The 14,205-nt window shown below is 43.3% G+C and overlaps 1 protein-coding gene across 17 annotated transcripts in view; it reads left to right on the top strand.

The window, feature by feature from the left end:
• The window catches only part of LOC118385994 (bromodomain adjacent to zinc finger domain protein 2B-like), an 86,764-nt gene that overhangs the window by 2,580 nt on the left and 69,979 nt on the right, over positions 1–14,205 (top strand). For 15 of the 17 annotated variants that reach the window (XM_035773305.2, XM_035773301.2, XM_035773300.2 and 12 more), the window contains exon 2: positions 12,874–12,917. The exons of the other annotated variants lie outside the window; for them this stretch is intronic. In XM_035773305.2, coding sequence (XP_035629198.2) covers positions 12,874–12,917 — 44 coding nt within the window. The remainder of the gene's footprint in view (positions 1–12,873; positions 12,918–14,205) is intronic. 17 annotated transcript variants of the gene reach the window in all.

The following is a 14,205-nucleotide window of genomic DNA, read 5'->3' as shown; positions in this document are numbered from 1 at the left end:
ATGCTTAACTTGTGATCCTTCCTTGAGATGTTAGTGCGTCGGTGGCCATCGGTGGCACTGGCAATGAATTTAACCCCCAGCACACACACTCAAATGCACATGCATGCACTTACGCATGCACACGTGCAGTGACGTGCAGGACACTCATGTGCCCACAGTTTAAACTCTGATTGCAAATGCCTATTGTTGCCTTGTTGATGGAACTGAAGGTATAATAGCTTAAGTTATTAATAGGCCTTTAGGCTCTTTGTTATTTGACCTCTGCACAAGTGATAGAACATATCTGTCGTAGCTTGTTCAGATCCAATACTACAGGGCTGTTAGACTATAAGGTAAATCTAGCTAGCCTATAATGTCTACAGGTTGTGTCCGGCCTTTCTCCATTAGGATGTCAAATTTAAAATGGATTTGGCCAGTAACTTAGTAACAGGCCTAGATCCAATTTTGACCAAAGCGTATTTTAAGAAAAATAAAGACTGTATTGCAAAACGTGTATATAGTGAGGTAATAACCTGGGAATCAAGCTTTAAACACAACAAGCTTCTGAGTTTAAAAAAAAGTTTAGTATCACTTACACCCTACTCACTGAATGGAGAACATGTTTGTTTGGGACCATTGATTTCACATGTCACATTTGTGAACTTCCTTTGGCACTGCTTTGCTTTTGCCACTTGTGCTACAGAGGGATTGATTGGTCTTTTGTAAATAGTTCATTGATTAACTATTGCATACCGTCTAAGTGAAATGGCAATAGACATTATTCCCCATAAAGTCGATTCATTTAAAATGGCTCAAGCAGCCATTCCAGCCAAGGATGCAAGATAAATCAGATTACAGCCTTGATATGTTATGCATGCATCCAGTAACTGCCAATGAATCAACCAATAACCAGATACAATGCTGGAAGGTCACTGAATTTGCCTCATATTTATTCAGAGCTCGTGTCCTTGAAAACAGTCACAGAATGAGGAAACAATAATGCACCACAACAAGTCACCAGCTCCGGATGTGAGCTTTAGCCTTAATAAAAATAGCAGTGGCACATTTGAATGTTTGGAATATCGCAGGGTATTGTTCTTCAAAGATGGAAAATCTTAGCATTATCTCTCAACGTTGCTGAATTGCTTGAAGCGGCACGTTTAAATGCTACCAGCCCCAGTGGTGTCATTTTAATAACATCTATTTTTAGCTCCATTATTTTCACTCATTCAACCACTTGGTTAATTACAGCCTATTCCTTGCATGTGGTGTAATAATTTGCTTCTTATTGTTAAGGTAGGCTATTGGGCACACAACAAAAGTAAATTCATTATAATTGACCAACAACCTGTTAGTTTAACTGGTAGGCTAATTAGCAGATATGAGGTGTGTTTTTTCCCCCCCTTAGTCTGCTTAAGAACATGTAGCCCAGCCTAAGTAGCACAATATAGCCTGTACCAGAATGTAAAACATTGATATTTGTTTCGGGTAGATGTCCTGCTTCTGATGACAACATTAAGTTAGCCTAATTGACAATCCAAAATATGTCACGGTACTAGGCCTAGTCTAAGTGAAACAGTGATACACATTATTGCTGTTTATCATTCAAGGTGAATTTCCAAGATAAGACAGATTTTTTTTCTTCTTTTTTTCTTTTCTGGTTGGTGTTCCAAACAGGCGAGATGGAAAAAGTTTGTCACCAAACGTGGGTTATCTGGATTCAACAGGATTGTTTTTTTTTCGTCATTTAGTGTCTCTGAATAGTCACCATTGCCATCTCGAAGTCGAGTGTGAGGATTTTTACAAGACTGGGGGGGGGTCAGCCTCTTTTCAATCTTTTGGTGGGGGTTGTGAAAGGGGTCCAAGTGTGTTTGGCTCTTCTAAAAGGAGGAACTAGACCCATCAGTAATTATGGCAGCCGTCCTATTAAAGGACTGGCAATTGTGTATTTTCACACCATTTCTTTCTCCTGTCCCTCCTGTTCGTACCCTCTTCCACAAGCTTGCACTCATTAATCAAAGACGCTGAACTCCTGCTGAGGGCTGAGAGGTCCATCAAATTGGCAGCCGGTTCACTGTAAAGAACAGCGCGGCGAGGCCCTTAACACATAGGCATCAATAAATCTAAGGTCTTTGTATGCAAACCCTAGAGGTTAATACTGTATAATTCAACGTCCTCTCTTGTTTTCATGATTGATGTTTTTAAAAATGTTTAAGGTTTGACGTGATCCTTTTGTAGGTCAGGGTTGACACTTTCTGATTGGCTGAGTTGGAGAACTATTAAGGAGGGTTGTTTATTAGGAACATGTCAGGGAGTGGGGGATTACATATTTTTTAATTTTTTTTTCCTTTTGTGTTTGTTTCCTCCTGGTTTATTTTTCTGTTCCTAGAGATGCTTTTCATAATGTCTTAGCTGAAGAACGGATGCTCCAATGATTGAAGTCTCCTGCTGTGATAAGTACTCCATGTTTGAAACGCTAATAGTTTGGACTATTTGTTTGACTGCTTACTGCTATTTGTATCCTTAGGTGAAATTGCATGTAGTACATGTTTAAACTGCTGGAATTGTGGAGGCAGAGGACACTGGGATTTGGTGAATAGACTCCATGTAGACTATTCATAATTCAGATGGTTGCAGGATGAGCGCAGACTCTCACTGGCTATTATAGGCCTAACCCATTCCACTCACACACCAAGATTGTGCTTCAGCACAGCAGGGCTCCTTTTAATTTATTGATCTTTCTGCATTTAAAATCTGGTCACTGCTGCCACAAAGGCTTGCCATTTAAGCTGTGCTAGCAAGCTTGCTGCAGCCATGATTTTAAATATTTAATTTTCACCGAACACTGCATGAAATTACAAGGAAAGGGGGGGTGAATGTTTTGAATCTGTCCTTACCGAGTGTGTCTGGGTCAGTAGAGACCAACCTCGGATACATTCTGCTTTGTTGATTCAAGCTCTGCTTAATGTGTCTCCCAAGATAGAGGAGGGGGAAGGAGGCAAAGGGACCCTGCCACTCCACATGATTGTAGGGAAGACGGATGACATTTGTGCATTTAGAAAGATGCGACTCCCTTTTTAGCTAACATTACAAAAATCCCTTCCCGACGCTTTTCCATGTTAAGACAACACTTGTTCAAGTTATTTAGTTAATAGCCTACACGGCTTATTTGAGGTAAGATTGAAAGGAGACATCGCCCACTGTAAATAAACCTATTTTTATTCAATTATGGCACCAAGTGTAGGACCCTGTTTTAGCTGAGTGGTTTTAAAGGATCCCCATCTTGGAAGGAGTGGATTATCAGGAATAATCTGTATGAGCACAGAGGTGTCTCTCGTGGACCTACACTACAGTAAGCGTGATTATTAGGATCTTCCTCATTTTTCCTATTGCTGCTTAATTTCCACCACAATGCCGAAAACAAATTAATATCACCTTCAAAGCGTTTCAAAAACCACAAACAAATGTAGGAACCTATCATGAATGAAAGTGTTTGAAATAGGCCATAGTGGGTGCTGAAAAAGGGTTTAGATGTTTTGAGGTTGGTAAATGACCCGAACACGTTAAGACACTGTTAGTTTGACAGACAAAACGGTCTTCCCCACTGAACTCAGTATTAAATGGTGAAAATCTGTAATCCATCACAGCTTTGCGGAGCTAGGATGGAAAAGCAAACCTCTTGGAAAATAACTGTTATTTATTACTCAACATTGCTGTTGTTGAGCTTTCTCTCAAGGCAGTCTCATGCTCTTGTCTCTATTCTTTAAATTATGGCATGGAAAGACAGCTAGCCGTAACATGAGAAGGTTCAGCCCAAGCAGCAGTTCAAAGGAGCTACTGGGAAATACTTTTTATTTGAGGCCAGGGAGTGACATTTTGTGCTTCCAGTGCTGGATAAAACATCAGAGAAGAGAAAAGAAAAATAATATCTGCTTATCTCCCCTCATCCTCTACTGATGTTCCAACCACAAAATGAAACAGATGTAGTTGCAGGAAGAGCCTGTCTGTTTTATGTGAGGTATAAACGGAGTATTCATTGCATTTAGCTGAGCTTGTTATTGACATGCGAGTTGTGTGGAGATGGATGGAAACCGCTTCTCCATGCTATAGCAAATCCTGTGTGAGAACTCCCTGGTGTAATCCAAGTATTTAGAGTTAATTTAAGCATACAGACAGGAACACCGGCATCTTTTAGGAAACATATTTCTCTCTGAATACCGTTCTTTGTCACTCGGGATGCAACTGAACTCATCACTCTCTTGTCAGAACATCACTACATTCCTCAAGTGGATTTGAATACTTTTGGACTACTGTTGCTGATTGAGATGTGAGATTGTGTTCTGGGAACTCTACACAACCAGGGATCTAAACTGTTTATTGTTTAAGGCCTATTTCCTCCAACAATGTCTCAAAGGACATGTAAAATAGGATGTTTTCAAGAACCTCTCATGTTCTTTTTCTGGTCATGTTGTATGCCAGCGTGGCAGGGAATGGTTTGTCCTGGTGGAAATGTGAGAAATTACTTTGGTAGGTTTTTCTGCATGTGGAAAACATTACAGCTGTGCAGGACTGTTGGTTTTATCATCCTACATAGTAGGATTTTAGGGGCTCCTAACCAACTGTGCTATTTTGTTTGTTTTTTTGCATTGTTTAACTCATGTTGTACAATGTTGCTGCTACCGTCTCTTAAAAGAGCTTCTGGACATCAGAACAGATTACTCACCTTGAACTTGACAAATATTTTTTTAATTGAATGAGTCCGAAGCAAAGGACATACTGCTTTGTCGAGAATAAGGCCCAACTCCCTGTCGTCCACGTGAAGAAAAGGGGGAGGAGGGCAGAGTGCCTCATATGAATTCTCAGACGAGTAGGTAAACCACCTCTACCCTCTATTAGTGGCCAAAGTGCAATAATCTGAAAACAAACTGGACGATCTACGATTAAGACTATCTTACCAACGGGACATTACAAACTGTGTAATATCATATCTTTCACCGAGACGTGGCTAAACGAAGACATGGATAATATAGAGCTGGCGGGCTTCTCCGTTTTTTTTGGCAGGACAGAGCAGCTATGTCTGGTAACACGAGGGGCGAGGGTGTGTGTCTATTTGTCAACTGCTGGTGCACCATGTGTAAAAATTTAAAGAAGTCTTGCGGTATTGCTCACCTCCAGGTAGAATACCGCATGATAAGCTGGAGACCACAGTATCTACCAAGAGTTCTCATCTATATTCTTTGTAGCTGTCTATTTACCACCACAAACTGATGCTGGCACTAAGACCACACTCAAGGAGTTGTATAAGGCCATAAGTAAACAAGAAAATGCTCATCCAGAAGCGATGCTAGCACCCGGGGACTTTAATGCAGGCAAACTTAAATCTGTTTTACCTAATTTCTACCAGCATGACACGTGCATCCAGAGGAAAAAAACAAACTCTAGACCACTTTACTCCACACAGAGACATGTACAAATCTCTCCCTAGCCCTCCACTTGGCAAATCTGACCATAATTCTATCCTCCTGCTTACAAGTAAAACTAAAGCAGGAAGTACCAATACAGAAGTGGTCAGATGATGGTAGCACAGACTGGAATATGTTCCGGGATTCATCCGATGGCATTGAGTGGTATACCACCTCAGTCACCGGTTTCATCAATAAGTGTTGTCCCCACAGTGATTGTACGTACATATCCCAACCAGAAGCCATAGATTACAGTAAACATTCACACTGAGCTAAAGGCTGGAGCTGACGCTTTCAAGGAGCGGGACACTAATCCAGACACTTAAGAAATGCCCCTATGCCCTCAGATGAACCATCAAACAGGCAAAGTGTCAATACAGGACTAAGATTGAATGCTACTACACCAACTCTGACACTCGTCGGATGTGACACGGCTGAAACTATTACGGACTATGAAAGGAAACCCAACCGTGAGCTGCCCGGTGACGCATGTGACACGGCTGAAACTATTACGGACTATGAAAGGAAACCCAACCGTGAGCTGCCCGGTGACGCAAGCCTACTAGGTGCGCTAAATGCGTTTTATGTTCGCCTCGAGGCAAGCAACACTGAAGAAAGCATGAGAGCACCAGCTGTTCCATATGACTGTGTGTTCACACACTCATTAGCCTACATGAGCAAGACCTTTTTAAACAGGTCAACATTCAAAAAGCTGTGGGGTCAGACGGATTACCAGGACGCGTACTCAAAGCATGCGTGGACCAACTGGGAAGTATCTTCACTGACATTTTCAACCTCTCTCTGACAGAGTCTGTAATACCTACATGTTTCAAACAGACCACCATAGTCCCTGTGCCCAAGAAAGCGAAGGTAACCTGCTTTGAAAGGATGGTCATGGCTGACATCAACGCCATCATGCAGGAAACCCTAGACCCACTCCAATTTGCATACCACCCCAACAGATCCACAGGTGACACAATCTCAATCGCACTCCACACTGCCCTTCCCTACCTGGACAAAAGGAATACCTAAGTGAGAATGCTGTTCATTGACTATAGCTCAGCGTTCAACACCATGTACCCACAAAGCTCATTAATAAGCTAAAGACCCTGAGACTAAACACCTCCCTCTGCAACTCGATCCTGGACTTCCTGACGGGCTGCACTCAGGTGGTAAGGGTAGGCAACAACACATCTGCCACACAGATCCCCAACACTGGGGACCCTCAAGGGTACGTCCTTAGTCCCCTCCTGTACTCCCTGTTCACCCACGACTGCGTGGCCAAGCGCGACTCCAACTCCATCAAGTTTGCTGACGAAAACGATGAGACCACCTATAGGGAGGAGGTCCGACACTGCCAGGACAAAAACCTCTCCCTCAATGTGAGGAAACCAAAGGAGCTGATTGTGGACTATAAGGAAAGGAGGGCCGAACAGGCCCCCATTAACATCAACGGTGCTGAAGTGGAGCAGGTCGTGAGTTTCAAGTTCCTTGGTGTCCACATCACCAACGAACTATCATCATCCAAACACCCCAAGGCAGTCATTAAAATCTCTTATGGCTGCGATCCCCGTACAGGGATCAACATCGGGGGAAATTTCAGAGTGACAACTAAAAATACAATGTCGTAACATTAAACATTCTTGAAAATGCAAGTGTCTTACATCCAAAAGATTAGAATCTTGGTAATCAAACTACGTTTTCCAGTTTAAAATAGCTATTATGCTTTGGTTTGAGAAGAGCAATCAACAACAAAAACATTTTCCGCCATGACAGTTTTTACACATTCACATCTGAAGGTAAAATTATGACTTACATTCTGGTATCTTGCTCTTATTTCTCTTCCTGAGGGTCCCAGTGATCAAATCAAGTGCCGTTTTCTTTGATAAAATCAATTTTTATAGCCTAAATCTAAACATTTTGTAAACCGTTTGTGCCGTGAATTCCATCTCTATCAGTTTTTTACAGAGCATTCGACGTAATTACACACCGTAAACAATTGTTTATCTAGTCATGGTTGGTTTCAGTGCATTCCTCTGGATGTTTGCAACACAGCCAAACCTCATTGTTTTTTTTTGCGCGGAGTATTGACCGACGTGAACTGATTTGAAGACAACGACCAATTACTTCCTTGCGCACCAATAATTTTAGCGAAGCTTCATTGATTGACTGTATTTCTGCCCAATGACCACTGATCTTCTTGAAATCTAGCTGGGTAGATAGCCAATGAGCTGAGGTAAACGCCAGTATGTAATGGTTTTGGGTTGGGACCACCATTCCTTGTTTGTAATCGCACGCGTAACGAACTCCATTCTCGCCTTGACTATCAGAGGAGTTGCTGTGACGCTTGTTATGCGCAGCAGTATTTCGGAAAGTTGTATTTTCAACGATTTCAATGAAGATCTCATGGCGGATAAATCAGGAAAAGCGAAGTCTGAGCCTAAAGTGAGACAGATTTTTTTTGTTTGAGGAGTCTGTGAGTTATGATTCAAACAGGAGCTGAGGAGCTGTTTCTGCAAGGACAGGACGTACTTCTGGACGGGTAAGTGCTAATGCCATTTTATGAAATATAAATATATTTTTGTAAAAAAATATATTTTGCAATGAAATGTGTGTTTTGTGTGTTGGTTTGTTTGGAGATATACTGCTCAAAAAAATAAAGGGAACACTAAATAAAATAACACATCCTCGATCTGAATGAATGAAATATTCTTATTAAATACTTTTTTCTTTACGTAGTTGAATGTGCTGACATCAAAATCACACATTATCAATGGAAATCAAATGTATCAACCCATGGAGGTCTGGATTTGGAGTGACACTCAAAATTAAAGTGGAAAACCACACTACAGGCTGATCCAACTTTGATGTAATGTCCTTAAAACAAGTCAAAATAAGGCTCAGTAGTGTGTGTATGGCCTCCACGTGCCTGTATGACCTCCCTACAACGCCTGGGCATGCTCCTGATGAGGTGGTGGATGGTCTCCTGAGGGATCTCTTCCCAGACCTGGACTAAAGCATCTGCCAACTCCTGGACAGTCTGTGGTGCAACGTGGCATGGTGGATGGAGCGAGACATGATGTGCTCAATTGGATTCAGGTCTGGGGAACGGGCGGGCCAGTCCATAGCATCAATGCCTTCCTCTTGCAGGAACTGCTGACACACTCCAGCCACATGAGGTCTAGCATTGTCTTGCTTTAGGAGGAACCCAGGGCCAACCGCACCAGCATATGGTCTCACAAGGGGTCTGAGGATCTCATCTCGGTACCTAATGGCAGTCAGGCTACCTCTGGCGAGCACATGGAGGGCTGTGCGGCCCCCCAAAGAAATGCCACCCCACATCATGACTGACCCACCGCCAAACCGGTCATGCTGGAGGATGTTGCTGGCAGCACAACGTTCTCCACGGCGTCTCCAGACTCTGTCAAGTGGTAAGTGTGAACCTGCTTTCATCTGTGAAGAGCACAGGGCGCCAGTGGCGAATTTGCCAATCTTGGTGTTAGCTGGCAAATGCCAAACGTCCTGCACGGTGTTGGGCTGTAAGCACAACCCCCACCTGTGGACGTCGGGCCCTCATACCATCCTCATGGAGTCTGTTTCTGACCGTTTGAGCAGACACATGTACATTTGTGGCCTGCTGGAGGTAATTTTGCAGGGCTCTGGCAGTGCTCCTCCTTGCACAAAGGTGGAGGTAGCGGTCCTGCTGCTGGGTTGTTGCTCTCCTACGGCCTCCTCCACGTCTCCTGATGTACTGGCCTGTCTCCTGGTAGCGCCTCCATGCTCTGGACACTACGCTGACAGACACAGCAAACCTTCTTGCCACAGCTCGCATTGATGTGTCATCCTGGATGAGCTGCATTACCTGAGCCACTTCTGTGGGTTGTAGACTCCGTCTCGTGCTACCACTAGAGTGAAAGCACCGCCAGCATTCAAAAGTGACCAAAACATCAGCCAGGAAGCATAAGGAACTGAGAAGTGGTCTGTGGTCCCCACCTGCAGAACCACTCCTTTATTGGGGGTGTCTTGCTAAATGCCTATAATTTCCACCTGTTGTCTATTCCATTTGCACAACAGCATGTGAAATGTATTGTCAATCAGTGTTGCTTCCTAAGTGGACAGTTTGATTTCACAGAAGTGTGATTGACTTGGAGTTACATTGTGTTGTTTAAGTGTTCCATTTATTTTTTTGAGCAGTGTATATATTTCATGTCAGATATATATATTTTCCATGTTAGATATATTTTAATTTTTTAAAATTCAAATGGAATGGAGTAGAACAGCAAACACACACATGGCCACTGCGCCTGCTACTCCTCTCCATTTCCATATGAAATAGCCATTGAGTGCTGTTCAGGGGAGGGGCAGGCCCACAACAATGGCCGGAGTTGAATGGAACAGCACTTCACCTTAGTGACTGTTCCCTCTGCTCTATACAGTACATATCTGTTTATTTTACATTTACATTTACATTTAAGTCATTTAGCAGACGCTCTTATCCAGAGCGACTTACAAATTGGTGCATTCACCTTATGACATCCAGTGGAACAGCCACTTTACAATAGTGCATCTAAATCTTTTAAGGGGGGGATGGCGGGTGAGAAGGATTACTTTATCCTATCCTAGGTATTCCTTAAAGAGGTGGGGTTTCAGGTGTCTCCGGAAGGTGGTGATTGACTCCGCTGTCCTGGCGTCGTGAGGGAGTGTGTCCCACCATTGGGGAGCCAGAGCAGCGAACAGTTTTGACTGGGCTGAGCGGGAACTGTACTTCCTCAGTGGTAGGGAGGCGAGCAGGCCAGAGGTGGATGAACGCAGTGCCCTTGTTTGGGTGTAGGGCCTGATCAGAGCCTGGAGGTACTGAGGTGCCGTTCCCCTCACAGCTCCGTAAGCAAGCACCATGGTCTTGTAGCGGATGCGAGCTTCAACTGGAAGCCAGTGGAGAGAGCGGAGGAGCGGGGTGACGTGAGAGAACTTGGGAAGGTTGAACACCAGACGGGCTGCGGCGTTCTGGATGAGTTGTAGGGGTTTAATGGCACAGGCAGGGAGCCCAGCCAACAGCGAGTTGCAGTAATCCAGACGGGAGATGACAAGTGCCTGGATTAGGACCTGCGCCGCTTCCTGTGTGAGGCAGGGTCGTACTCTGCGGATGTTGTAGAGCATGAACCTACAGGAACGGGCCACCGCCTTGATGTTAGTTGAGAACGACAGGGTGTTGTCCAGGATCACGCCAAGGTTCTTAGCGCTCTGGGAGGAGGACACAATGGAGTTGTCAACCGTGATGGCGAGATCATGGAACGGGCAGTCCTTCCCCGGGAGGAAGAGCAGCTCCGTCTTGCCGATTTTATGTGATGATAAAAGGCTCATACAATACAAATATTTTTTATGTTTTCTTTCACAGTGATAGCGACTCCGACTGGGAGCCCCTGGTGGCAAGCTGCCCACTCTACCTCTACCCCCAGTGGTGTTCATTACTGCAGGCATGACTTTTCATTGTTACAAAGAATGATGGTCAAAATTGGATGTTATGTACTATATTTATTGAAGATTATATGAGTCCTATAAATGAAGATGGCTATTTTGGGTGCAATCAATTAGCTTAATTTCTTAGCTCAAATGTATATTTTAACAAAATGTTTCAGGAATGCTAATATTATCTGTTTCTAACTACAGAAAGGATTTCAGAACAATCTGACATGGTGGGTGTCATGGCTTGCTGAAATGACATGCAATGTCCCACTTACTCTGTGAATAAGCTCATACTTTGTTTAAACCTTTTGCAAGGGCCTCAGTTTTGGCCTGTAGCCCATTTATTCAAGAATTGTCAGGTTTTCTTAACCAGCACCGTAGCCCATCCAATGCCTATGCATTCCTTAGTCCCGTCGGTCAATGTCCACAAAGTATGATTCAAGACCACTTAGGCTAATGACTTGTATCAAGTCCTAGGCTTATGTTTTTCTCATAGGCTACGGGTCAACATGACTTTTCTTCTATGTTTTTTTTTTTCTCTTCTTTCCATCTGCTTTTAATCTCCATAAACCTCACTGTAGATGGACGACTAATGGGATGGCTTGGTTTGGCGCAATGACTATTCTCTTCGCTGAGTTTACAGGCAGTCAAACCTTACTATTAGCCTAGGCTCTATGGTGTGTAACCTGAGATGCTGTTAGGTACTGGTAGGTTATGCTAAACAGGAAGCGAAAAGAGGACATCGTCATCCTCCGAATGTGTCCTCCATCGACAAAAGGGTGAATCCGGATGGATTTGTCACCAAGCCGTAGCAGGAGGGGGCATGTTTCTCTAATTAGTGTGTGAATGATACCCATCCTTTGAGTGAATGAAGGTAGAGGCACACTCCTAAGATACCCATAATTAGCTTGAAGCCATTTTGAGTGAAGCATCTGCTAGGATAGGGAAATAAGGAAATGGCATAGCATCCACAGCAGCAGCAGTCAGAGCAAATTGCCTCCTGAGCTGAAAAGGCACAAGTGCAGTTTTAACAGCATCCTGTTTACCTCGCTCTGTGCTCACTGAGAGGATTGTCCAGAAAGCAACAGTTGGCCCTGATCAAGTGTACCGAGAGGTGAATGACATGTTTGAGGTAATATGGCACAGGCCTAGGTTCAGATGAATCCTAGCTAGTCCAGGACCAGGAATCTGTGTCCATACTTGCCAATTTAAAGTAGTTTGTCGTGATAGTTTGTTGTGATTTGTAGGCTACTCCTGGAGCACTGAAAGATTAGTATAGTAAGCCTTTGTTGTTCATCACCTCTTCATTTTTATGTTGAAAATAAATGTGTCTAATATAAAGAAACAGACTGAGTCTTTTTAAATGATGGCAATCATTGTTGTAACATTGATGTGATCGCTAACATTGATGTTGGGCCTTTTGCTGTCATTCATTGTTTGTGCTGCTTTTCCTTTGGCTCCGTGTGATCCTGCAGTTGTCCTGTAGACAGGTAGCATTGTGGACATGGGGAATTTGAGTGATGCGTCAAGGCTGTAAATCATTGGCGCTTAAGTCTGCTGCTGACAGCGGGTGTTAAACTGACGCAGTCTTCGTTTACTTCACGTTCAAATTGAGACAAACACAGATGGAAACGTTAAATGAAAATAAGACGTTTGCTGGCTCGCCAGAAGTGTTTGGAAGCGCTTACGCAAATGCTGTTGTATTCCAATTTTAGTTTAAATTTGTTGTCTTGTTTGAAATACACCCGTCTTTGTTTTGTTTGCTCTGTTATATGACCATGTTGCAACAGCAGGGCCTTGATTCCCAGCCGACGTTTGAATGCATAAGGTGTACAACCCCCCAGGCCATAAGCCTGTCCAAATTAGCATTTTTATTTTATTTTAATGGAGTTTCATGCAGGAATTGTGGTGAATGAATAAATCAATAAAATAAAGCAATTAAGCTGACTGTTGTCTTCTTCTTTTTCAGTTTGCAAAGCCGTGATGTCACAGAGCTGAGGATCCTCTCGAACAGTAAGTGTTTGGTCACGTTGGCTGCGTTCTAATCACCCATCGCAGCTGTAAACAATATGGTCCTACTGTTTGTGTCTTGAAGTCCCCGTTGTAATTATTGTGTCCAGAAATCAGTTTATGAAAGGATAGGCTAACTGGATAAGCACAACTCTTCAATTTAAAGCATTATTTAGGTATAGGATTAGAGATTTTTCCAATTAGGCCTAGATTTAACGAGGTCCTCTTTAATGGAATTAGTTTGTGCTACATTACACTTTGCTTTCAGTTTGCGAATTTCTAATTAGTTTGCCGTCTTGCATAGAATTAGCATGTCGACGTTTCATAACATGTATGAAAAGAAGCATTCTTTTACTTTTGGCTATTTCTAAAATAAATTACTGTCAACCAAATTGGGGTAATTGGTAGAGTTTGAGCTGTCCTTTTGACTTTGTTTTGAATTTGAAAGTGAGTCACTTTGCATACAGAAGCTTTGAACAGTGGTTGCATGGCTGCCTCTGTAAATTGTGTAGTGTTGCACCCCAGACGATGTCAGGAGGGATCTGAAAGCTTCAGCTCCACTCCTATCAGACAGTCTGACTTTTCTCTCCTGAGTAACGTCTCGAAGCCCTTCGATGTCGGAATCACGCAAACCTCTGTGGTGTTATTGTAAATACATCAGCATTTTGGAAGTCATTGGTTTCTGAACTGGTTTTTCAACCGTCAGAGAAAGATCAGGTGGTATCAGGTATCTAGTGTGTCACTGATATCAGGACAGTGTTATCGCTGGACTTCTCCTTTCCACTTAGCTGCCCGACATACCTCGGGGCTACTAGCGAAGGCTTGTTCTATCTGGAACATTCACTGTTCCAGTCTTCAGTGAGAAACTTTCATCCAAAACAGTATGTCACAGACCTGTTTTTCTTTCTCTGCAGTATTTCAAATGTGCAATGTGGAGGGTTGAAAGTAAAAGGGCAATGCAAAGTATCTATAGGCAACATGTTATTTTCTACTGGAGTCGATATGCTGAAAGCTAAGTGTGGTGACATGCATCGGGCCACTTTGTGATCATGAGGAAAAAGCCTGTTAGAATCTTTGTGTGCGACCTGCCAGGAGACGGGTCACCCACAGCGTTCTGGACAAACAGAGTTGGAATGGCAACGGGAAATGAGGAGAGGAATCCCATCAACCCCGGATTCTGATCCTGCCCAGGTTGTGTGTAATGGAAACCTCCCAGGATTTATTTAAAGTCATCAGTAACCTGTAGTTTAACTAGAAGCCTGACTCTCCTCCTGCTCTTACTGCTGAGGAG

This window comes from Oncorhynchus keta, chromosome 7 (assembly GCF_023373465.1).
Source record: "Oncorhynchus keta strain PuntledgeMale-10-30-2019 chromosome 7, Oket_V2, whole genome shotgun sequence".
NCBI classification, from domain to species: domain Eukaryota; kingdom Metazoa; phylum Chordata; class Actinopteri; order Salmoniformes; family Salmonidae; genus Oncorhynchus; species Oncorhynchus keta.
This window is presented reverse-complemented; position numbering and strand designations above follow the sequence as displayed.